We start from the raw sequence: 27,321 nt of genomic DNA, 5'->3' as shown, positions 1-27,321 counted from the left end.
TGCAAAAACAAGTTTTCAAAACACTCCCTACTAATAGCCAGGGCAGAGCGTGTATTCTCTTTTTGGGTGGCTGTGACTCAGGAGGTAGAGCGGGTTGTTCACTACCAAGAAGGTGCGTGGTCCATTCCCCCTTAGCTCCGCTCTGCATACCAGAATGTCCTTGGGCAAGACACTGAACCATTGCCCCTGAAGTTTGATGGATGATAGAGATAGGGCTGCAGATTGATGCACTGTATCAACCGTAAAGAGCCTAGCCTTGTTCAAGACTAGAAAAACTTATTTGAACTTTAAAATGTTCAATTTATGTTTTTTAAAGGAAATAAAGCCAAACTTGAATTTATGTGCACAAATACACCTTGTGGCATATGGAAAATTATTTTTGTTGCAATGCATACAAAGCATTTTCATTGATTGTATATATTTTTACTTATTTTGTTATTATTACCTCTTTATTTTTTATCTATTTATTACTGACCTGTTTGGCAGTTCTTTTTCCTCATGGGTTTTTGTGAGCTTTAAAATAAAAATACCATATGTGCAGTTTCACTGGAAGTCAAAACAGCTCTTAACAGATGTAATCTCATTTTTAAACCACGTTCGAATTTATGCATAATGAGTAATGTCTAGGGTTGTGGCTTCATATGACAGCACCTCATTATTCAAGGACTACATCAAACACAAATGACTTACAGACTGAATCCCTCTGTTAAACACATTCCCCACTGTGTGTATATCTTCTTGTTTAAGGTCAAAACGACAAGTTCTTACATCCTCCTCTCTTCTGTGGGTTAAAGCTGTAGAGTGAACTATGAAGACACTTCCAGTATCACTGTGTTGAACTTTTCTGTTTACTCTACGCAGCAAAGGAAAGGATTTGGACAGCAGCGCGGAGGCAGCTCAGAGCAATGTTTACTGCTCATGTGGACGTACACTTGGTTACGGCTCGCCTGCATAAACACGCCTGATTCAGGGTGAGGGCGGGGGGGAAGCAAACGCTGTCAGAATCAATGGTTTGTAGTTTGATCACACAGAATCTGGATGCTTTTTTTTTTTCTTCTCCTTTTCATCTTTCTCACTTGTTTTCTATTTGACGCTATCACGCTCGCCCGCCCCTCTCACCTGAAACCGGGCCGGACTGAGAGACACAGGACTAAATATAAAGGATGAGCTGATGGATCAGGATGAGTTCCAACAACATGACTCCAGGTCAATGAGGTTCTGCTGCTGTAGCTGCCACATTGCTCATCTTCTCCCTCGTTCATGTCACCATCCAAGGACTTTGTTGAACTTGAGCCACTTAACACTTCACAGAGTTGTCTCGACAACAAAGACATGAATCAAGCTGCACACGACTGATTTGCCAGGATTGTATCAGAAGCTTGCTGAAGGCTCCGGGAGTGTCTGGTGTTTATGCAGATTAAACAAAAGATAAACTGAAATTATTAGAATAAAATATAATTATTACTTTCATCATCATTACTACTAATGTTACCTGGTGCTTACAGCCATTCTGACAGATCTTGTTCCTGGTCTCCCTCATTTCTGTCCCCCCCCCCTCTCTTCTATCTTCTCTCCCCTCATTTCAATCCACTTCTCTTCTTTCACATTTTTCTCTGCTCAACCCAAACAGTCGAGGTCGATTGAGCCCGTTTTCTTCAAGTGGAAGGGTATAACATGAAATGCTATAATATAATATAATATGATATAATATTGTAACATAAAACAGGCTCCACCCTAATTCGGGAAACTATTTTGGCTACCATTAATTTGTTTTAAATATTTCATTAACACAGAGAAATATGGACAAACTTGTTGGCTCCCAACCTGACAGCTTCAGGGAATTATTTTCTTGAATTGATAACAATTAATGCAAAATAAGGAGGTTTACGTTGATAAACATTAAATTGTGAAAACACAACTTAATCCAAGAAGAAGGACAATCAGGACAAAAATATGATGTCAATAGGAAATATTTTCTATATTTCAGTATATTTGGTTTACACTTACTTTTTTTTTTCCAATTTTCCGGTTATTATAATTTCCAGGAAATAAGAAGCAGTTTAGAGGGAATTCCTGGGTACACGGTTACAGTGGATTAAATATGACTGACAATGTCAAAATGAGGCCAAATGTCAAGGAGCCAAAATTCACAGCTCAAGTCAATATCATGACCTTGTTTTATGTGTGGAATTAAACGCTGGCAGAGACCACCAACCACATAATTGGCAGTTTATCCTTCCTCCTGCTGGGAGAGACCTTTGTGGGGTCAAGGTTCACGGACGTTATTAAGCGAGGAGGAGACGGGCGTGACCCACAAGCTTAAAAAGGTGCGAGCTGGCCTGCGCCTCACACTGGGCCTGTGATTAAAACATAATATTGATTTTTTTCACTGGGAAGATTTGGTCCTGCGGGTAGTGGCATAGCCCGACTCTGACCTTGCTTAAGCAGTCAGAAAACAATTATCCAGCCTCTCCTCCCCAGACACCGGCAGGGTCAGGGGTGGGCGGTGGATTACCGAGAATTATTACTTTCATAGCGGGATTCGATTCAAACCGTCTCCTCGGGGCGGGGTGGAGCTGAAAGGCCAGGATGAGGGAGTGAGAGTAGGGAAGGCTGACTCCTGTCTCCATCTTACTCGCTCTTCTTCCCATTATCTTTTCCCAATCCATCTTATTTTCTTCCTGTTCCTCCCTCTCGTGCTTTCTTCCTGTTTGTGTTCGACATGGTGCCGTGTAAGCGAGAGCAATGTTGCATGTCTGGGTATAATTGGAGAGTTAGCAGTAAAGTGAATTAGAGCTGACTTGACATGATTCCGCTGTGGGGGCACGAGTACAGTCCTCCCTGCAATTAAGTCTGTGTGGGCCCGTGTGCAATTAAACCCAGGCTCTATACCACATTTGTTATAAGCAGAGTCATAGTGTTGATCTTTGACTGCTGGAGAGGAGAGATATGAGTAGGTGTGCATCAATGTGAGCATCAATGTGAGTCCTTGTATGCGTGTACCCTGCTTGTATGCATGGGCCTGTGTCAACTTGTGCGTGTGTACTGACCATGTGCATGGCGTCCTGGCGCTGGGGCAGTGAGGACAGCTGAGACTCGGAGTGGTAGAGGGTCATCCCCTTCCTCAGGACGCGGAGGTCACCTGGGTTACACTGCTGGACACAAAACAAACATATCATTAAAAAACAAACTGGTGGCTATAGTTAAAATCTAATTACCGCCAGCAAGGGGGGTCATGCTTTCACTTTGTTTATCCTTCTGTTAGTTAGTTAGCAGGATAATGCAAAAACTCCTGGTCAGAAACTTGGTGGAAGGATGCGTTACGGGTCAGGAAAACACCCATTGCATTTTGTTTTGCTTTCTCTGCAGAAAGAATTCCATCGATGGCAGCAGCGGGGGTTCAGGTGCACATGCATGACCGTCGCTCTATTGCCCAACAGACACCGAGTGACAGGAACAGAGGCTAACAGATTTCTGGCTTGAGAGAGACAGAGAGAAACAGCATTGAAAGCCACTTAGGGGAACGTGCAGAAACGCGGCTGAGGTCGGACTGCCTGCATGGACTTAGACAACCTAATGCAGAGAATGGCTCCACACACAACTACACAATGCAACAATGGAGCAAAACACCAGCTAATAAATCATTTCCGTTTTTATGAGAAGCGTAAACTAGTATTTGGTTTACTGTCTAAAAAGGACATGGCAGGTTTTATGTATATAGTATATACACTGATACTATAGGAACAGCAGCACAGATATTTGACAAGTCAGCCAGTAACGCCTGCCAGGTTGATTTATCCCAGCTCTGCACTTGAGTGGAGATATTTTTTCAAAGACGAACGTGACAGAAGGTTTGAGATAAAACCTCAATTTGAAAGGCAAACTCTGAACATTAAATCATTTTGAATGCATACATTTAAAACGACATTAAATTAAACTATAAAAATCCTGTGCTAAAACAAATGCATAAAAAAACACTGCCAGTAAAACATTTATTGCTGCCAGTGTTTGTCTGGCTCCACTGTGCATATTAACATCCGCAGTGATGGTTCATTACAGGCTGCAGTCTGCCACCCCCCCCCCCCCCCCGCCTCCACTACACTGGCACCTGCCTACACTCGCATTGTCAGTCGGACGCCATCGCTCCGAGCGCTTCATTTGCGGAGCTGATTTTTATTTGTTGTGGCTGTCTGCATAAAAGGCCCTTCAGAGCACCGGGGCCGTATCACATTGTGCATCATCAAGGGCCATTACGCAGGGACAGTGTTCCCAAGATTTGTCCTCATTAGCAGCAAAAGACCACGGGTTCCTGGAGGCAGTAACCAGCCCTCGCTTCCCTCTGTGGGCAGGGACACAGCAACACCACTGTTCCTTATGACATTTCCTCGTGTCACGCACTAATGTTCCCTCTGTGCGAGGAGCGGTGCGACAACACACGTGATGCCGGGGAGAACTCGGGCTAAATATAACCCAATGAGCTGTGGGTGAACGTCTATGAGTGCGTGGACATCGTGCTGTATTCCCTCGGTGCAACATACACTCAAGTGCACGCTCACACATCCGTTCTGCTCATAATCGGCATTCACCTCGCCTACTCTGCCCTTCCATGTCCCCCGTCCTCTCGGCTCTTCCAGCTCAGTGTCCTCTCAGTGTTACCCTAACCTTTCCCAATCCCTCCCTTGGCACGTCTTCATCTACCCTCTGGGTTTTTCACATTCATGCTCTCAATCCGGGGCCTTTTCTAGCATCTTTTGGCCATTTCTGGCTCTCGGCTTTGTTCCTTGTGTAGGTTATTTCTGAAAGGGTGACATAAACAATATCTCAAATAATGTAGCACATACCTCTGCCAAGGCCCAACAGTCCCCTTATGAGACTACATTTAAATCTACTACATCCCTGATTTTTATTTTTATTTGCACAAAATGTCTCAGTCCACAGATTCTCATTCCGATCCATGAATTATGAAAACATAACCTCCTGGACGCATGTAGGAATAAGACCTGCTTTAATCAGAATGAGTTTTCTGACTTTTGAATATTTCCTGGGAAGTCTAGTTTTACATGTCTCCAACTTTCCTTCCTTCCCTGAATTGACCTTGACCACTGAGACCAACAAAGCTATTTGTTTGCCAGTAGGCTGGAGACAAGTATCTTCTCAGTTAAAGCCCGGGCCCTTCCGTCTATTCATCCATCACAGTGCTCTAGGAGCTGACGGGGAGAGGCTGTGGATGACATGCATCATTTCCTACTTGAGTTATGAGGGGCAGCAGTGATGCAGCCTACGCAAAATTCGGTTAAGTTAATTTGACTAACCCACACTGGGTACCTCACTGGGTAGTCTGAAATGATTTGTTTCCTTCTCAAAATTAAGCCCTATATGGTGATACAAGAATAATGATTCCTTTACTACTGTACTTTATTATGCAAATTCGATTTTTGTGCCAGAGACATGCATCCCAAAGCTTCTGTGCCATATACACACACTAATGATAACTTATAAAAACATATATATTGGAGTCAGTCTCAGCTGTCATTTATTTCACCCATTTCTATAGCATTAAATAACTAATTAAAACCAACCCAACAGGAAAAAAAAACACCGAACATAAATCAGTGTACACGACTATCTACAATGACAGAAACAATCTGTGAGAACAATGTATATGACATGTACTTTGACCTTTTAGATTGGTCCTTGTCCTATCAGAAGGATTTATAACTTATATTGCAGCCAGCCACCAGGTGAGGCTTTCCAGAGGCTTTGGCTTTACCTTTGGGGAGTGGTCATGTCTTTCATCTGAACAAAGACTGTGGTTCTTCTCCCCATGTGTGTGAGGGTTTTCTTTCAGTCCTCCAGCCTCCTCCCGCGGTCTAAAGACATGCAGCTCATAGACACTAAATTGCCCTTAAGGCCGGCGCATGCTTCTGCAACTGCGTCGGCGGCTTTTCACGCAGCTGTGTCGCAGGACTCTTTGTCATTCATGCTTCCCCAAGCTTCCTCAAGCGTTGTGCCTCTTACAAAGCAATTCCCCGCCAGAACACTAGGTGGAGTAATGATTTTTGTCGAAGATGACCTTAGAGACGCCTTCTTTCTTCTTCGTCGATTGTTTATTTACATAGCCACTGCGGCTCCTCGTAGTCTCTTTCTGGCGGACATATCGCCAGTCAGTGACGGGTTATACAAGTGATCATACTATCAGATCTCTTCTGCAAAGTGCTCTTCTATTTGGTCCATATTCGTTCTTCTAAATCTTCAGTGATTTCTGCCGGTATTATGGGGCATAAAACCGGAAACTAGAATCCGGATGGGATGTCGTTTTGTCGTGTAGTTAGAAAAATCGGGCGATGCACGTAAGCACGTAAGAAGAGATACATAAGCACGTAAGGGGCCCGGAAGGGCTCTTGCGCTTGCGGGACCGTGAAAACGCAGAAGCATGCGCCGGCCTTTATGTGTGAATGGTTGTCTCTATGTGTCAGCTCCTTCCCCACCTCGACCCTCCAAGATAAGCTGATGGATGGATGGATGGATGGATGAATGGATGGTAATGCATCCTCCTAAATGCTACATAACTTTAAAAGCCCACTGTTTCAAAGACTCTTAATAATTCAGAGTGGTTGGTTTTCTCCCTCTGACATAGCAGAAGTTAGTAAACCATGTTCCACTCCATGGTTTTTAAACTGATCCGGGTCAATAAATCAGTCAATGAATAATAGCATAATTCATTAACCCCTGTCATCATTCAGGTCCACTGATTCCCATTGCGGTCCACTCTCCGCAAGATGACTTCAATTACCCTGCAGTTAGTGAACTGGAGTATCATCTGAATCTGACATATAAATCATTTAATTCTCAGAGTCATGCTGCAGAGCACTTAGTTGCTCAGGATAGAGTGGCAGTGAGCTTGTGGGGAAAACCAGAGTGCCTCACACTTCAGTGACTTAACAGAGACAACTAACGGTTAAAGGACATGGGGGATCTGAGTGGGAAAAAAGTTCGAAAGAATCTCGTACATGTACGCGATCAAGCATGCTCGTGGTCCTGCACAGGCAAAGACACACACACCCACACACACACACCCTGTTTCTCTCCGTGATTACACCTGTGCTGTGCAGGACTTTGATCCTTTCTGCCGTGGGACCATGTTATTACCTCTCTCTCTTTCTCTTGTCCCCTCTGTACAGTAAAATCCTTCAGCCTGTTTGGAGGGGCAACATTCCTGTGATAAGAGGCTATTGTTGCCTTCATGCTTAACAAACTTTCACTGGACCCGTTTCGTAACACAGGAAGTTAGGCAATATGTCCACTGAGGCAACTAATCCATTGTAACAACCCCACCTGAGGACGAACAAACACACACACGTATAATTGTTGCATAAGAGTCAGATTAAAAAGTATACCGGAGAAATGTCGTTATTTGCTGGAGCAAAAGAAATCAAAGTTTATAAGAGACACAACCATTGAGATGTTTCGTAACTTCAGACAGACGTTTCATCATTCCTCACTCGCGTACAAGTTGTCGGCCATGCATTATGGATGCCTGGTTCTACCTGAGTTGCCTTTGCAGCTTAAATTATTCAGCCCAGAAGACGTCCCGACAAGCCAGGACAAGCGTTTGTCATTCATGCACCGGAGCCCGATGTAGCATTGGTTCACCTGGGGTGCCTCTTACCAGACAGCGGGTGAGCGGTGCAGACCGGCCCCAAGGGCAGAGAAAGGCTTTCTTGCCAAGATACAGGGCCACCTCATTAGCACAGCATGCTAGCAGAGCACACAGGGACCAAAGGACAGGAGTCAGGACCTTTACATGCAGACTAATTCCTTTGTGAAATGTGCACTGTGTCAGAGCTGATTTAGGTCTGTAGTTTTTAGGGATGGGCATAATTAATCGACGATCGATTATTGATCATTGAGAATTTCGTCAATGACATTCTTTTTTTCGTCAACGGAAAAAATGGATTTCGTTATGTGGCAGGAGGTCGGAATATCTGAGTTGCCCTGAACGCAGCTGGAGGAAGCAGCCCAGAGCTAGCCTCCGCTGCTCGCTTGGCTTCATGTCCGCACACGGACCCTCAGTCCAAGGGGAAGGGAACCCTGAAAGACCCGGGTCTGGGTGAGGGGTTCTGGGAGTGAGGGCGTGACAACAACCAGACTGAGAGGTTGAGAACTGTCAAATCCAGCTAGCTCTCAGCGGCTAGATGCTCTCTCATCTGGGCTTAAGAGTACAGCAGCGCATATTTTCAAGTTTAACCGCCACAAGTTCATCTTGTAATAAAGATCTCAATGAGGAAACGCAGTGTTTTTTCTATATTCACTGCATTTTAATATAGCTTATAAATAGTGAATTTTAATATAAAAAATATGAATGACTAATCGAAAATCGATCGTTAATTCTCCTGATGATCGATTAAGACAATTTATTGGAATGCACATCCCTAGCGGTTATGTTTGAAGCTACTTCGAAGGTTGTTGTATTGGACTTTATAATACTGGATAAAATACTAAATCTAACACAACATGTATCAATATAGCATTAGCGATAGAGTATTCGGACTCACTCACATCGCTCTTTTACCGGGAGATATTTATTTTATTTTCATTTTTTAAATATTTTCATCTGTTGGTTGTTCGAAACGTAATCAACTACCGCACTCGCTTGCGGTGCATCCGGCAGGGGATCTCCAGCTGTTTTTTCTGATCGGATTCTTCTGAATTTCTACAGACTATATAGGAGACTAGCAGATTTTATGCTAAGCTAATCTAACCAGCTGTTGGCTGTGATGTCATATTCAATGAATATTATATGTGGGGGTGGATTTGATCTTCTTATCTAACTCCCAGCAAGAATAAACAAGTTAATTTCAGTCCTTATGGACATTATCGGAGAATTGAATCAGCAGCTGTCTGAATTTCAGCCTAAAGTGAACATGTTCATTTTTAAATATGTCCTCCCCTATAAAAAAGCCCCCAAGCTCAAAGCTGTAAAAAGTCCCACCACCAAACACATAAAAGGTGGAAAAAAGGAAAAGTGGCTCAACTGGTGGACAAACAGAGAGGTCAAACGAACGGTGGCGTTTCAGAGAGTTACCTTTTTCGTCTGTATCTGTGATAAGCTATACCGGCTATTAGCCTGGAGAGAGAGAAAAACATGATGATGTACTGGTTCATTACTGGAAGGTTGTCATTGGACTCTTTTTGGGTTCAGAGATAAACATACAGTTAAAAGAAATGACAAGACAAAGAAAAAACACAAAGAGCAACAGTCGATTTTAAGAAGTAGTTTCATCGTATGTGTCCCAACTGCTTTGAAACAATGTGTAGCACCTCACTGTAGGTGCTGAGGTGCTGTAAGGATTCCAACCTACACTCTCTGCCTACGTATTAAATCTGCTGGGAGATAATTGGAGGAGGAGAAATCGCTTTTTAAAAAAGAATAAAGGCTTCGAATCAAAATGCCTTTGAACTTTGAAATTAAAACTCAATTGTTTGCAGCCTGACATGCATTCAAATAAACTGGAAGCCTAAGGATGAAGCAGAGATAACAAATGGTATAAAAAAGACTACAATTTATATTTACACTTTAGTTTGAGTTTACAGTTTGTTCCTCCTACATATGACTTGTTTCCGTGATAAATCTATTTGTGCGGATGTAACACACACACACACACACACACCTCTGCAGACTGACATGACCTCTCGGTGAACCAGACCAAAATATTTCAAGCCCCCACCCTCCCCTTTCTCACACTCCCACCTCCACCCGCTCAACCCTCCATCTGCCAAATTTGAGAGAAGTCAGAGCAAGGTCAACTTTTGGAGAAATGCTTTACCCTGTCACTGTCACTTAAAGCCTCTCTCTCCCTCCCCTCCACCTCCTTTTCCCTCCTCTCATCTCTCCTCCGCTCCCACAGTTCCCCTCCGGGGGCTAACATCGCTGCTCGCTGCCGAGGCTTACCGACTCCCCATGAATTAAACATGGGTAAACATATTCTCCAACTAACAGGCAGGGTGTTGTGAGGGGGTGGCTTCAGAGGAGGCAGCAGGCAGCCACTTCATCTCAAACCCCCGCCGATCACATGCTGCTGGCCGAGTTAGAAAGTTGCACAAGAGTTCAGTGACTGGGCTAATGGCGTGACTCCTGAGTGAGTCTCTCCACTGAGAGTGACGCACATCTGCCACGGTATAACGTGTGAGCCTCACCTGTGTGAGAAGCTTAGTGTTATCGTCCTCCAGGATCCGCACTTTCGTCTCCAGCTGTCTGATGTAGTTGGAGGAGGGATCTGGAGGAGAGAGGAAGCAGAAAGAGAGCAGAGGTGATTAGCATTTAAAAGACCTCGATCAGAAAACAGGGCCAGTGGAGCGAACGGACCCCATGCAGCTAGAAAACATTGTTATGCACTTTGAGACTCTCCAGATGAGGTTTGAGGTTGTGGTTCAAGTCTGAAGTTGGAATATGATTAACATGAGCTTCTTTTTTTAAATTGCAACCAAAAAGCACACACACACACACACACACACACACATAATTAACTGTTTACTATGAATGAACGCACTTAACCAAATTATTTAAAATAGCCTAACCAGCCAAATGAGAAATAAAAGAAAAAAATCGACTTAAGTATTTAAGTAGTACGCAAATTACTTTCAAATAATGTGTACGTTATTTTATAATTAGGCAACTATATTAGTCCAAAAACGTTTAAGGTAACAGGTAACAAGAATTTAGAGAACGATAAGGTTAAACACAATAACTGCATATATAGAGACCCATCTCCACTTCCTCTTTCTGTATAAACAATAAGCCAAAACATCTTGGATGCGGTTGCTGCCATCTTGGGGATGTCAAGCAGAGTGGAGCTGTGTCACCCTAATGTCAAGGGTCAAGCGCTGAGCATTCCCACCCAGATTAGCAGAGCTTGACCTAACTTTTGACCTCACGCTCGCCTGTGGTCTCCCAGTTGGTTCCACACTTTCTTTGGGCCTCTCGTTCATTCAATGTGAAACATATGACATCGCTGTGTTTTTTTTTTTTTTAAACGTGTCACAATACTGTTTCTTTCTGTAGACAACTGACAAACCGTGGCCTGATTTCACCACAGCAACACACAAGCATAGCTGATCCGGATACCGCAGCACTGTGCGTTAACGCGACTCGGAGGGTTCAAACCAGGGACAGCGACTGTGTGAAGAGTGGAGGTGCAGTTCGACTTTAGTAGGTGCCGAGCAGCTTGTTATCTGAAAAGCCATGTTTAATTTACGGTGAGATCAAAGCCGAGCTGTGCACAGGAAGTGCACGTCAGCAGCAGCAGCAGCGAGTGAGGAGCAACAACACTGTGCACACAGATGGATTTTGTTTTGTTTTCTAAGAGGAAGTACAGAGAGACTGAGAGAGGAGACGGAGGAGATGTAACAAAGCCGGTGGGGAGGTTGCTGATGAAAATGACGGGTTGAGTAAGATGCCGATGAGAAGCCGGTGCTGTAGGGTATTACACACACACACACACACACACTAAATCACAACTTGTTGCAGTGACGCAAGTCAGTGACCTTGGTTTTACCCGACCAAGTTTTTTATAACCTAGCTGATGAGGTCTTTGCGACCAGGGGGCACTATTCTGCAGAAACAACTATCATATCCCACTTAAAAGCAGCCTGGATTGTGTAGATTTACAATGACACACTCTTGGTCACAAATAAAAGCTACAACATGTTTTCCGAGTTTCAAACGCAGTGAGGAAACTGGTCTCAGACTTTTACACCCCAAAGTAAATCCATTGTTAAGTGTGTGTTTACAAAGCTACTCTTGATGATGCAGTAAATGCAGATTTTTGTATTATTTCGAAACAAATTGAATATAACCCAGTTTTCATAGAATAAATAAAAATAGATGCTGGTTAAGTGCATATAAATATAAGATTTTAATAGGCATCACTCCTTCCTCAAAAAAAACAATTATTCTGACACGTACACTGTGTGTTGTCTCAGTACACAGCCTGTCCTCCCACTCCACAATCAGTCCAGATGCACCTTCAAAGATGCAAGCTAAATAAGTTAAATATTACGGTAATGAGTGAGGAGACATCCGATCACTGACTACCTGAATGTAAACAAATCTTTTACAGTTTTCCAGGCTGGCTTCCATAATCCGGTTTGTGATGGTGCTAACACTTTGTATCTTAAAGCAGACACAAAGAGCGGCCCCAGTGGGACCTGCCGGCCTGTTTGTGTCCAGCCCTTTGACTCTTGGGCGAGCCGGTGCAGACAGCGCTGTCAGGTTGCTGGTTATCCGACGGGTGGACAGAGGCTGCAGTGACCAGAGCCGCTAATCCTCTCTTCCTGCCCTGTGACACTCTAATCTGGATTCATCTGGTGCCCTGACCTGCGGCCAAGATCTCAAGCCGATTAGGTCGACGGTTCCTCAGCCCTCAGTCAACACCGGCCAACGCAAACAACAAAGGGAGAAGCTTCAGAAAGAAAGAAGGAGAGGGAGGATGGAAAATGAATTCGGATCGCTCTGGTGTGTATGTTAAGATTACTAACAGATGGAGATCTTTCTGTCAGTAATCCAATAAACTCCAAAGTCATTCCGAGTCTGTCGGGTTCATTTAATTTTTATCTCCTAAATTAACTAAACGAAAATAAATTAAGCACTCAAATGTAAATATTGATATATAGCTCAGAAATATAGCAAGCTAGAATTAGAGTGAAGTGAGGAATCCCACTGCTATAAGTGCTGTGTCTGCGTCTTCACATATCCCACAGAGCACCGTCCCTCCCTTCCACTGCCAATCTATAAGCCTTTGATGTGTTATGGGGGGTTTATGTTTAATCTGGAAGCGAATCACGTTAGCATCACGCATGCCATTATTAAGTAGTGATGCTTAAATATGTGTAGATCTGCCGTGGGAACATTCGCAGGAACACACAACAGGCACGGAATGCCTCAACACCTCCTACACACACACACACACATGCGCATGCACAGAGCCGCGGGGGTCTGCAGGGGTGAAGCCAGCCTGTCACCCTCTCTTTAACAACTGACTCCAGGGAGTCATCCCAGTGGGAGAGGGGGGTCAGGTTATTGAACCACACCACTGCTACAGCTCCTTTTTTTATTACACCTAACGGCCCCTCAGGCTTCACATCCTCTCCTCACCGCTCCCTCATGAAGCTGGAGAAAAAGCCAGCAGATCACACAGGGATGGTGTAACCGAGCCAGAAATAATTATAATATTACTAATGCATAATCTGAATGCAATCTTTAGGACTTACAATGCGCAGTGTGTAAGTGGGCGGGGAAGAAATACCCAACTATGCATTTAAGAATATATATACATATATATATAGCTGCATACATTTGGTGGGAGAGCGATTGAGAGAGAAGTAAGAAGAGAGAGTGGGAAACCTCTCAAGTACAAGGGAGCTATTTTTATCTTCTTAAGTGTTGTTTACCCATATGAATTGAGCTGATGTATGCTTGTGTGTGTGTGTGTGTGTGTGTGCGTGCGTGCGTGCGTGCGTGCGTGCGTGCGTGCGTGCGTGCGTGCGTGCGTGCGTGCGTGCGTGCGTGCGTGCGTGCGTGTGTGTGTGTGTGTGCGCGCGACAGGACAATAGGTGACGCAGACAGTGGCGTGAGTCCGTCCCCCTCGCCATGCGTCACTTTACATCACGTCAGGGCCACCATGACCCACTTCTGGTGGCCACTCCTTCCTTAACTCTGCCCTGCTCCCTTCCCTCTGTTTCATTCCACCCTCCACTTTTGACTGCTCCTTCCATTGTCTTTCCTTTTTCTACCCTCAAAACAAGTGCAAGCTTTCGAGTAACTGACCCATTAGTGAACTTTGCTGGTTAGTGACGTTGTCGTCTGTGTTTCTATGTTAAACAGAAGCTCCCAAAAAAGTTGTGTGTGATCATTCACAGGGCATGACCTCTACTGGCCCTTCTTTGTTTACTACTGTGCTCCAAACCTCCTTCACCCATCTGTCCATCATCACAGCCCCCTTCTGCACAATGCAACACGTACCCTGCACCGCATTGTCTGGTTTTTTTTTCTAAGATACAACCACAAGGAGTGAGGCACAATTCTCCATCCAAAATGAGAATGAAAACCACTGCAGTATTAAAACAGTGTGCGAGGGTTGACCACGGTGTGTTTAAAGACCTGCTGTATGAGCAGGAAAGTTTTTAATCTTGGAAAACCGCCCGTACTCAAGGTCCACGTACGACTCGGCTGACCTAGATACTTCCAAGCTGCAAAGCTTTGACCACTGCTGTGGTAATCAACATGCAGTATTTGAAATACTGCATTTTGTTTTGTTTTTGTTTATAGCCCATGACGTAAGGAATAGCAATTTAATATTATTCATTATGCAACAACATTAATTAGTATTAGTTTGTAAGACAACAATATTTTTCTGTCTTAGCACTGACACTCAGCTTGTAGCTGAAAGAAGCTGATTGGGGAAATCATTGAGAGAGATTTTTGGTTTTTGATTTTTGGTCAGTCGAGGGGATTCATTGACAGTAACGGGAATCCAAAATGCTGCCAGCCTTAGAATTTAAATATGAGGAAAACTAGAATGAGTTAAATCTGGGAGCGAATCACGTTAGCAATGAGGGGAAATATTTCCTGGATCCGCCCCCTGATCTGGGTCTTCTCCAAAATTAAATGGGTTCTTACATGACCCATACTGCACCCTTTCACCAAGTTTCATAGTAATCAGTTTTGTATCAGTTTTGTAGTTTTTGTGTAATCGTGCTTACAAACCAACAAAGTATATGTTTTGAAGTAAATGCGACAAGGTTTGATTCCTTATACTTTTACTTTTACTTATACTACACTTTTACATTTAAACTCTTTTGAGGTGCGAGCGATACAATTCTCCTCCTTATATATTTCTAGTTCCTCCATCCCTACATCTGTTCTCTTTGTCACGCCCTTCCTATACATGTCTCAATTCCCAGTGTGGGTCAGAGGCTGGGAGCAGGTTTATTGGACGTCAGACCAGGCCACTCTTTATGAAGCCCATACAGGCAGAAGGGTGTTGCAAGAAGAAGCCTGGTTAGCTATTAGACGTTGCAATATATGTGCTTGTTATTTAGCTGGTATTGGCAGGAATGTATATTACAGCACAACCAGCCTCCACACTGTTGACTCTAAGGTCGTTCATACATCAAAAAGCTTTGGTAAAACAGTATAGTTAAAAAGGACTCGGCTTTGGAATCCCCTTATGTTTTCGAGTCAGATCCCTCGGCTGTTTAGAAGCCTGCAGTGCACAGAATCACTCTGCTTTTGTTATTCCTGGCTCGGCTCCGGCTTTCATCTCCCATTCACAGCTGTATCGCAGTGTTTTAGCACAGAGACATGGATATTCTCTCAGCGATGACTGTGTAATGTGTGTGCCGGGTATGAGCGAGCGCCTATGTGCAGCATTTGTACAATAGGGAGTGCCCGTGGGTTGCATGGGTGTCTACGCCGAGTGTGTGTGCATGTGTGAGGGAGGGAGAGCAAGTGTTTGTACAAAAGAGGGGATTTTGTGTGTATGTGTGTGTGTATGCGTGTGTGTTAGTATGTGTGTTTAAGGCAGGAGGCTGGGTCAATTACCTCAAGATGTTGAGGAAAGAGCAGAAAGCCTCTACACATGTCTCCCTCTTGATTCTCTGCACCAACACCCAAATAAAAGTACATCAGGATTCCGTGAAACCTGACCTCAGCGGCTACAGAACATCCAATTTATCAAACAATAACATCTCCATCAAGGGGCAACGTTCAAAACTCCAGAGAGGACATATTGAATCCATACGGGGGATCCGAATGGGGCCCAGCTTTGAAAACAGAAAAAAAAAGGAGGGAAAAAGAAATAATGGAAGGAGAGAGGCCCCACTGCCTCTAAAGTCAGATCCTACAGACTTCGTTCAGATCTGGTTTTAACACGCGTCCCTGAGGGATCCGGTCCCGGGTGTGAATGTATACCCCAAGATGCATTTGAAATCTGACGATTCAGACCACATTGGGAGTTGGTCTGAGACATTATTTTGGCTGCGTGAAAGAATGCAGTCAAATTTGGGAAATCACACAAAGTGTTCAACTTAGTGGTCCATGTGCACGGATGGATGACAGAATGTAGCGGAGCCCAGCGGACCATCGGACACAGAACCTATGAATTCACCATTAGATACCAGGTGTCCCTCTTTTTTCAGCCTCAAGAACATCACTTAGGCATGTGCAGATATCCAATGCTTGATGGTACTACCATGCCTGATTCTACTTGGAAAGATCTGACTGACTGATCGCCATTCAGGTGAAACGTGTAGCAAAGTACAATTAACCAACTGATTATTTGAACAACTGTTGCAGCTCTCTGTTCCATATTTGCACAGCCCACACACTCCAAAGAGGTATGACAAGTGGCTATTTGTATACACTCTAAGGTATGTGCTTGATTGCATGCATGTGCAGGGCAAGTGTGTGCTCGCTTCATTTGCCTGGTTGCCCAGCACTCAGTTGAAGCCAGGGCAAACTGACCACAGGAACAGAGAGGAGCAAGTTAAGCGGGCACCCATGCTGCATTAATGAGGGGGGGTGGCAGAACCTGGCAACCCAAGCATGTAAACCACAGGCCCATGGGAGGGCTTCAAAGGCTCGACTGGTGCATCAGCTGGCAGGGAGCTAACCCCATCTGACAAGACATGGCACTCGTTCTGAGGGAGAGAGAGAGTGCCTCACCACCTCACACACACTCTGTTGTATGTACCCATGTATGTGGGTGTGGGTGCGGTGTGTTCCTCAGAAAGCGAGACATGTTTTTTCATGAGCATGTGAATGTTGCCGACGTGCGTGTGTGCCTCTCTGTGTGTGATAACAGCCCTGCGTGGCTTCATGCTTGAAGAGAGATGACCCATGCTGAGTGACTCATGTGATAGTTTAAGTGTCAAAAGGGATTGGGATTCAAAAGGGCGGCCTAACCCCAACGTTGCTAGGTGAAAACAGGTTTTTAATCATTTCTCGCACGTCATAATATTTATAATAATAATAAGTATTGCTGTATTTCTTTTATAGATAGCACGGCATAGAACCTGCAAACAATGTCTTCTGATTTACTCTGAGGAAGAGCTGAAAAAACAAACAAACTGTGGATTGACTGAATGAATAAAATGAGGAATACGATAAATTTGAACATTTCAAAATGTGTTCCGGGAAATATTTGTGTAATTAGAGAAAATAACTGTTTTAGTAGATTAGGTATTTTTGGCACAACTTCACCTAATTCCAATGTTCATAGTAGAGGAACATGTAGTTAAGTACAACAACTTTCTCATGGGTTATAAACTATATCATCGATGGAAAGATAACATGCAAATAAATCAATAATGAAACAACCGTTATCTAAAGCCAAAGTCAGACTGTAAAAACTTGCACCTGATAGCAGACTTTTTATCAGTCTGAGACTACTGCATAGTAATTCAACCTAGTTTTTTTTCTTCGATCAGATGGTTTGTAAAGTTCCTACGCTCCTCAAACAGTTCTTGGTCCCCTGTGAAAGTTGCAGCAGCAGAAAAGCCCTTTAACTGAGCTTCCTGGACCAGACCCCAAAAAGAGCTTCCATGTAGATGTAGAACAGATATGTCAAGCACAGATCCTTTGGTTATGTTGTATTCTACCGATTTAGGAATCAATTTGGTAAGGAGCGTTCAGCGTAAACATGTTATAGGTCCTTACTCATTTCCTGCTTCTTGCATCCAGCCTCATTTCCTCTCCTACTCTCCAACATAAATCAATCTGACAGTCTGGATAAAACAGAGAAAAGCGGACATGGAAACATTATTGACTTTAACTCCATACATATAACCACGTCATGTTGTGTATAATTATACACACTGTCATTTGAAGTTGTGCGGAGGTCCGTTGGGTCTCTTTAATGTAACAAGTGTTGGTAATGTGTATTGAGTGGAAATTGAAGACCTCTATAAATCTCCTCTGTCTAGGTATTGATCGGTCTGTCAACAACCTTAGTGGGGGAGAGAAGGAATTATTTATAGTCGTTCCAGCAGACTAACAAAGACGTGGGTCTTGTTGCTATAACAGACCCTGTCCGACATCGCGATGCGCTCCTCCCCTGTCTCCTCCGATTGTTGTCACCACCCTAGCAGGGTCTCGTGAACGCCTTCACAAGCCTGAAGCTGTGCATGGCTGGATAAAGACATGTCCACGCAGGAGCCAATGTGATCGATCTATAAATAAAAAGTCCTTGATGTAAATGTGAACCTAATTTGTAAGGAATAATGGTGATTGCGACGACAGAAGATTTTCCAAAACAACTCCATGTTCTTCTCCAGAACAATCTAACAGCAGTGTTGCAGGGCTTATTTGTTGACAGTGGACGATCAAGCCACTTTCAAGGCTGGTGCCCTATGACCTTAATCTTTTGATTAGGCTAGAAGAATCGCAGCCTGGCAGCCAGTTGGATTTAATCTCATAGATGTGGTCCACAGCCATAATTACGGCCCATGTGTGCATCTGTTGGCTAATTCAGTGTGCGACAAAACAGAAAGAAATTAGCGACATTTGGAGATTGATTGGCCGTGTGGGCTACAGGACGCTGTATTGCGACTCATGAACCCATTCATGCGTGTGTGTTATGTTCCAGATGACTTTTCTTATCCATCTGTCACCTCAGGTTCAAACACGCGAACAAGGTCAGGACCCCCACGAAGCATTTGGGTAACGGGTCCTACCTTCCCCAACTGGTCTTCTGGGTAAATGCCAGAGCTGAAAACCATCCATTATTATGATTATCTTGAAGAGTATAATCTGTTCAGTATTTCTTAATCCGAGAAGACCTTTAAATCTTTCGTCTATCTCACACTCCGTGACACTCGACCCTTGACACTGAAGCTCAAGGGTCGGGACACTGGATTCCTCTGGATCAGTCACCCAGTTAGGATTTTCTTCTTGCATAGAACAACATGGTGGGATTACTGTGTGAATGAGTGTTTGTTGTTATTTATCTTCCCCTCTGTTTGCACACATTTCAGTTTCATACACAGTTAGATGGGATGATTTGTTGTGGGAATCATCTGTGTTTAACTAGAAGGAGTTTTGAATATTTACACATCGCTTAAATTGACGTTTAAGCAAACCTCAGTCAACAAAACTTTTAGAAAATGTCAGTAAACCAGCAGTTTAACTAAGACCATGTGATAACAGACGCACCGTCTCAGTATGCCTGCATGTCATCCACATGATACCCCACAGTGCCCATGGAAGGCTTTGCACAAGAGGCTTAGGAGATGGCTGGCTTTTCCTCGCACAACCCACCGCAGTGTGTAAACAAACACCAGAGGGCATTGTGGGTAGGGAGCATCCTCCCAGAGCCCATGGCCCCCTTTAACCTCATTCCTCTCCCCGTTACCACGGTTTCACCACCACAAAGCCAATGGCAAACTCATTTGCATAAATCTGCATACCTCCCTGTTGCTTTAAAAGCCTGTCTGACTAACCGCTGAGCTGGCAGAGGCCATGCTTATGTAAGCAGAGTTAGCAATTAGATGGTCAATACAGAGGACGTCCCATCAATAACTATCACCCTTAAACCCCTTTATTATGTGCCTCTGAAAATCCCATCTGCCGTGTGGGTTCTGATGCAATCTTCTTCTTTCCGATGACAGCACCTCATGTTTTCATGGCCGTTTACACCAGTAATAGCTATGTCGGATTTCATTCAGATGTAAATCAGAGAGGAAAGGAGAGCAGGCAAGATTCAACTTGAGGAAGGGCTCTGCTACATAATTAAAATGTTGACAAAATCTCTCTTGCTCTGGTACGTAATCTGTGCTTTGGTTGATGATTATCGGAACAAAAAGAATTACCTGTGACAACAGGTCTCTCTCTCTCTCTCTCTCTCTCTCTCTCTCTCTCTCTCTCTCTCTCTCTCTCTCTCTCTCTCTCTCATCTCTCTCTCTCTCTCTCTCTCTCTCTCTCTCTCTCTCTCTCTCTCTCTCTCTCTCTCTCTCTCTCTCTCTCTCTCTCTCTCTCTCTCTCTCTCTCTCTCTCTCTCTCTCTCTCTCTCTCTCTCTCTCTCTCTCTCTCTCTCTCTCTCTCTCTCTCTCTCTCTCTCTCTCTCTCTCTCTCTCTCTCTCTCTCTCTCTAATAACATATAATAAGTGTCAGTTTGTGGGTTCATTCATACAGTTGAGGCCTGGAGACCTAGACAGTGTTGACGTAATGCTGTGGCTCTAACTCAGACCTAGCCAATGGAAAAAAAAAACTGGTTGTTAAATGGTTCACAAGTTCAACCAGCTCCAAACCAGCACTAGCACTCGGTTCACTTTGGTGGAAAAGTAAGCTTCCTGATTCCAATTTCCTTTAATCTTAAGTAGCAATAGTGCACTTAACCAGAGTGTTGTTTACCCTTTGAAACCATTGTTCATTTAAGGATGGGATTTATGCTTAATTCTTGTAATTGAATACAAGTCTAAATCATGTCAAAATTATTGTGGATTGTTCATACTTTGCAGAATTGCACACTTGATTAAAATCTGTTTGGTCTTAATGGTCTGAAATCGTTTTTCCACATTATGTTCTGTGTTTAATTTTTAATGGGGAAATTAGTTTGGTTGTTATGTTCAGTAACTCAAATAGTATTTAAAACCAACGTGAAAAAAAAGTGATAAGGTCGTGGATCGTGATCCTGCCTGGAATTAAAATAATTATGAACAGTCTTTGTTTGTAGCCTTGGATGTTTGACTAATTGTCCAATATTATTCCATATGTTTTTTTTGTTTCTTCAAATCTAAAGTTAGTTGGGGACGGAGGAGACTGGGAAATTTAGTTCCATAACCAGAGCCAAACTCAAAGTGGGCGGTCACTCTTAAACTTTATGATAATTGCCTGTGGATTTTCTAACGGCACAAAGACAAAGCTCTCACAGAATAACCTGGAGAAACAAAACCCCCTTTATTAACTGGTGTCATCTGGGTTATTACCAACTATTAACCAAGCACTGGTGGATAGAAGGGATCTGAGAAGGGCCATTAGCACAGTAATTGCCACAGAGAGAAAGAGGCTTTACGTAAGAACTTTCCAGATAGACAGTTATCTCATCGTAACCACCACTAAAATTGGATTGATGTTGGAGTGGAGTTCCATGGCCTTCGACTCAACCCTGAAGCTAAGCGAAGGCGACAGCGCTTATACTTCACAGTTGTCAGGAAAACAGGCCATTAGAAAGGAAACAGGAGCACGAGAGCGAGACGTACAGCAGGGAGACAACAGACACTGTGCAGAGGGGACAGAAACAGGCATAATAACCGAGGGAATTCTATTACATCCCATTATGAATGGTTAGCGCTGGCTCCATCCAAGTCTCTCGCTACAGGAGAAAAGTCTGGACTCATTATCTATTTCGCTGCATTCGTCCCTTCTGTGTTTCTCTGGCTTACTTATCGACTCAAAATCCCTCCGACCTCCTGGCGAGAAGTGACCTATGTGCTCAACTCCGAGACATCCTCCTCTGAAGGACTGAATGGTCTGAAGCGCGTTCAAACGGGGACACGGAGCTAAAAAAAAACTGTCATCCACAGAAACTGGCTATTTTTAAACCCAGAACATGAAACATCCTTGTAAGAAGCAGCATCAGACATTTAATCTACCAAGTGTCTGCACACACAGTCACACATATTCAGAAACACACAAAAGCTTTCCTGTGCCATTGGTAGGAAGCCTCGCAGCTCAAAGACATGTGCGTTTCTGTGTGTGTATGTACATGTATGTGAATGTGCGTGTGTAAAAGGAAGAGCTCAAAGGTGCGAAACTGCCAGGCATTCCCAAGGTGTCTGATCTTGTCTAATTGCCTCCAGTTTAAATGGAACCTGAAGCACAGTGTACTCTCCAAATTGACGGTTCGGTCTCTTTGCAGCTCCGCATCCTCACAAACTCTGGCTGAGTTGAGTTGAAATGACAGCGTGACGAATCGCAGCTTTGCTCTGTCATCAGTCATTCTTACCTTTTTAGACTGAAACTTAAAGCAGTTCAAAAACATTTGCTCAAGAATATTTATGTGCCATAATCACATGTTCCTTTGCATACAATCAGGGACCAGCTATTTTTTTTTTTTTTAAAGGTAGAATCTGAGTAATTTACAGGAAAAACTTAGAAAAGCAATAATTCAGGCATGTGGCCCATGAAATTGCTTCAACTGACAGTTAATGAGAAATTATATCATTGATGTTTTCATTTAAAATATGTTCAAATCTAAGTAAACACACATAGTTGATTTCTGAAGGGAGACAGCTCTAGTTACTTTAAATTCATGGTTTTTAGTGAAGTTCTATAGTCAATGATTGAATGACGTCTGAACACACATGTTAAACTGTGTATAAACCGGTGTAGTATTATTATATGCAAACACAAGAATAGCATGTATCTTCTATTCATCTACTAATTCCAAAAAACTGTGTGTCCTTCTGTCGCACATCTTGAGAACTGTTCATCTCACAGGCCTCACACCGAGCATGTGTTTTTGTTAAGGGGGCCCAAGGAAGTCACACATTACATTAAACATTAACAAACTTTGATTAAAGCAGTCAACCAGCGCTCTGTAGCAGGGTTGCAAGTCGATCACGACAACAGCAAGTTCATGACAACGGCAACGACAACTGAGTCTCCGGTTCGAGTGGAGCTTCACTGAATTCTGAATGAACAGCTCTTTGTGCAGCTTCAGGGTTCTGTGGACTGAGACCTGCAGCAGGCCTTTCCCTGCCGCTGCTGACTGCAGATCACTTTTACAGTTTCAGAAAGAAAACTGCAACAAGCATCATCACAGACCCAGCAAACAAAGAGCATGAAGAATGAACTGGGACCATGCTTAGTTTGATTGTGCGTTCACGTGCGTGTGTGTGTGTGTGTGTGTGTGCATGCATGCGAGTGTTCAACCAAACCCAGCTCTAATCACACAACAGCCATTTGTCCCACCAGTAAATATCTCTAGTAATCACAGCTAATGAATGACTTCATTAAGCAGAGCTGCCACAAACATCAACCCCATTTCCACCCAAGAGGCAATAATGACATTTACGACCAGTGTTGCCGCCTATGTTAAACAAGCCTAGGCCATTGCATTTGATTGGATGATGGAGTGCATTATAGCATTTTATATGTGTCCTGTATTCCAGTGTGCAAGCAGGGTTTTAAATGTCATTTTATACTGTGCTGTGGTATATCATAACAGTCCATATGCCATAACTGCCACTGCGGCACTGAAGACTTCCATCCTTTTAATAGAACCAAGCTCCACCTCTGACTATGTAGCCATTAGGTTTATTAGTGTAGCTTGTACAGGGGGCACAGCGCGCACACACACCGAAGGGGGGGATCACAAGAACAAATTCCATTAGCGAGTGGGACTAGAGGTTTTATAGCCAGATGGTTAACCTGCCCTGAATCAATCTGATGAGGACCCCAATCTCACGTTCACATATACACACACATATAAATACCTAATAAAACCTAATGGGAACTCATCATCCAGTAATTTTATTACACAAGACCTTCCTGACACCCCATCATCTGGTCGTCAAGTCACGCTTTCTCACTTTATGATGCATGGCTATCATTTGCACAGCAGGGTGGTTACAGAGGCAGTTTGGTTTGATACATACTCTGATGGGGCAGAGCCATAAGTCATACTCATCAATCTAACTGCTGCGGCCTTTGACGAATTCTCTTTTGGTGTCTGGGTCCCATAAATGAAATGCAAAGCAGCAGAATGTGATCCCAAACTATAAAATAAAACTGCTTCTGACTGGAAAAATTAGAACTGTGACTGAAGCTGATGTGCTGCCGCTGGATTCCGAAGCCACTGAGCTGTGGGATGCGGTTCAATAAAATACTTAGGCTGCTGAGTAATGGTTTAAAAGACAGGGACTATTTTATGTGATGAACCCCCAAGATCCAGCTTGCTCGGGTAGTTTCACACTGATATCTTGAGAATGAATCTCACACATAGAAACCATTTGCTCTCTGGTACCTTTTTTATGATGAACCACAGTAAAAATCAAGCCCCCTTTCCACTGGTCAAAAAAACCATCAACACCCATCGACAGCTGCCCCCAAAAAATGTCAAATTTCTTTAAATGAGTAATACGCTTCTTCAATACACTAACAAATGTTGGATATTAAGCTTCAAAACAAAAACACCAGCATTCAGAAGGTTAAATAAAACTGTCAGACAGTATTTTTCAGATGCATATTTGTTTCAAGTCAATTGCAACCAGCTGCAGCAACACACAGTCCGGATCTTGTGCAAGATACCAGGTTCTAACAGGGCCATAGGCATTTAATGAGGTGTGATACGATCACAATCTAAATGTGTCAACACCCCGAATGAATAATAATCAAAATCTATTGCACAGTGCTCAAAATCTATTTGGCTGTTTATTTTTGCCCAATAAAAAAATGAGCAACCAGTCGTCATATGCTGTAAAGCTGTTTCACCGTCCATAAAAAGTTAACCAGTGTTGCCTGCATCACCTCCATTACCTCAGTCACCTTTACAAACTGAAAAAAAAAACAGGCTCCAGGGATGAGTCTACGACAATACGCTGAACTGACTTCACCTTGCACGGCACAGACGGGTCAGACGCTGCCCGGCCTCATATGTCTGTGGCAGCTGTCCACCGAGACAGTGACCAGGTGGTCCCTCTGACTCACTGCATCTTACTAACAGAGGGAGGGCAAATCAGATCACTGGCAGAAACTGGCAGAGGAGACAGTGAGATGAGGACAAGGCCGGCCATGTTCTGTCTTAGCTGATTCTAAATAAGTCAAATATAGCTTAGTAAAATTGATTTTGAGTAAGGCTAAATGAGCGCTAACTCGATCTGATCAAGCCTTTATCCGTTTTATGCCTTTTTCTTTTATATATGGAGGGTTATCGAACCTCTAATCATCTTAATGTAAAAGCTCCAGATTAGGCAACAGGAACATATGCCAGCTTTGGCCAGGACAAACGTTGTGCTGCTTCTCTCTCGGTTTTAAAATGGCAACGAATCCAGTGTTTTCGGCTGTTTGGAGACCCTGTGGAATTAGTTCACATTTCACCCAATGAGTGTTGGGTTTGTTGGGTTTCCCACAACCATGCACAGGATAAAATTAGACATAGAAACAAAGGCATGTATTATTGACTTTGTTGCATATGTGTGGTGCCAGTACCGTGTGCAAAAAGAAAGCTGCAAGCCAGACTTTTTAATTGTCCTTATTAAAACTTAAACTAAATGCTGCAGGCTTAAGACTGATGTCAGCTTATTTATCTACTCCCAGTGTTTCCCATTAATTACCTAGACTGTGGCTGCACGCCATAGTCTTATATGTCCCGCCCCAATTTCACATAGCATCAAAGATCTCTACCATAGTGCTTTGCATCATTGCTTCATTGAAGAGCTGTGTGCATAGATTGGCTCAGCCTCCCATCAAGCCCTGCTCTCTCACCATCACACTAACCATCGTGAGCACTGGGAGAAATCCTGTCACGTCGGTGGCATAGTGGACAGTCTCAAAATCTATAGAGTGGGGCAGATATAACAAATTAAGTAAATACAAATTTTTTTGAAATGCTTTTGGCTGGAAGTGTACCAATTTGAATGCTGCTCATCACAAAATGCACAATTGTTATGGAATTGTTTGCTAAGCTGCACCACTAATACACTTTTCACTGTCCTCAGCAGACCTCAGCAGAACTAGTCTGCACTTCATCCCTGTTCATTCCCTCAGCGGTCCTCAGACAGCAAAAGGCAGCATACACTGACTTCACTACATTCCTTATTAGCTTTATTTACATTTTTGTATAACATACACTGTGCTTTTCAGTACTGCAGTGTAAGACCCAACTGTGTAAATAATTGAAAGCATATTTCTCCCTCTACGACTTGTGGAATATGAACTCTCCTTCGACCCTTCTCTCACTGTTTTCTTTCCGCGCGTTAAATCCCGAGAGGCAACAACAGGGAACGTTCACAGACACTGACGCCTGATTTATGTAACCAATTCGCTGTTTTTATTATGACACAATGACAATATGCTTCGCTCGCTTTACCTCGCATCCAAGTTCCTGTCAGGCTGCTCTTCTTATAGACATTCCCTCGGAATTTAAAGGCGAGGCCCCACCCAAGAGCTGTTAACACGTGCGGTGTTGCAATAAAGCCAATCTAACAGTCTCAGAGTGACACTCGTTACTCATTTCAAAACTGTAAATAAGTCAACTTTAGACCCCACTGACATACTTGATTGTAGCAAAACATTTAGAGACAGGAAAAGGTTCCAAGTTGGATTAGTAATGAAAGTCACTCTGGGTCATATGCAAATCTATAAAAGCACAGCTGTAATAGAGATTGTCATAGTTTCCTATTTGTTGGATTTAGATACATACCTGTATAATGTACATCTGAAAGATTTAAGATTTGCATGACAAAATTCCCATTTCCTCGGAAAATAAACGTTGGGAAGTTGTCATGCAGAAATATGTCAAACCTTTTTTTCTACTACCCTCACCCTTTCAGCCACAGCAGCTGAGGTTTCAGAGGTGGCCAATTTCCAGCTGTGCCCCCCGGCAGTGACATCTTCTCTTTTGTACTCTCTTTCTTTTTTCTCTTCCACCTCATCCGCTCTTCCTATACCTCATCCATCTCTTTTTGCCCCATCGCTGCTCATTTCACCTTTGTTTAAACTTCGGTGCTCTCTTGTTTCTTCTCTCCACTTCCCTCCGGCCCAAACTATCAATAACCCTCAACCTTCATCTAGTTTTCCTAATCCCACCTCTCCCTCTTCTGCATTTTTTTATACTTGCCTCATTTCTCCCAGATTCCCCCTTCTTCCGCAACCCTCATCGGCCGCACGTGGCCACTAATGTGGGCTCCCCCCCAGCCCAAAAAAAACCTCCTCCGTCAGCCTTTCCGACCATTTGGTTAACCGTGCTGCCACGACTGTGGTAAATATAACATAAACACAATGGCTATTGATTGCCTGCCTCTGCTTTCATTCGACCTGGCATGCTTATTATGATGCTATTATCTCATCATTTTCCAAACGGTAAATTATTAACCTCTGCATGGAAACTATGTTGAACCTTTCATCTGGTTCCAAACTGTTTAAATGCTGCACCATACAGAGCCCGGATCAGAAGAATCACTAACTGGTTGCACATGGCTCAGCCCTCCTCCTCATCCTTTTCCACTTCATGCCCGCTGCTTTTGTTTGTTGTGCGTGTGCCGAGTACAAGGAGGCCCTGAAGGTATACAGTACACAGAGGTATACAGTACACATACCTCCTT

At 43.5% G+C, this 27,321-nt stretch overlaps 1 protein-coding gene across 4 annotated transcripts in view; it reads right to left on the bottom strand.

Annotated features, from left to right (window-relative positions):
- The window catches only part of ccdc85cb (coiled-coil domain containing 85C, b), a 46,908-nt gene that overhangs the window by 5,413 nt on the left and 14,174 nt on the right, over positions 1-27,321 (bottom strand). The window contains exons 2-4 of one of the 4 annotated variants that reach the window (XM_062411063.1): positions 10,198-10,277; positions 9,086-9,127; positions 3,051-3,155 (exon numbers count right to left, since the gene is read on the bottom strand). In XM_062411063.1, the coding sequence (XP_062267047.1) occupies positions 3,051-3,155; positions 9,086-9,127; positions 10,198-10,277 (227 nt within the window). The remainder of the gene's footprint in view (positions 1-3,050; positions 3,156-9,085; positions 9,128-10,197; positions 10,278-27,321) is intronic. The other 3 variants (XM_062411064.1, XM_062411065.1, XM_062411066.1) reach the window with 3 other exon arrangements.

This window comes from Platichthys flesus, chromosome 18 (assembly GCF_949316205.1).
Source record: "Platichthys flesus chromosome 18, fPlaFle2.1, whole genome shotgun sequence".
Classification (NCBI taxonomy): Eukaryota; Metazoa; Chordata; class Actinopteri; order Pleuronectiformes; family Pleuronectidae; genus Platichthys; species Platichthys flesus.
This window is presented reverse-complemented; position numbering and strand designations above follow the sequence as displayed.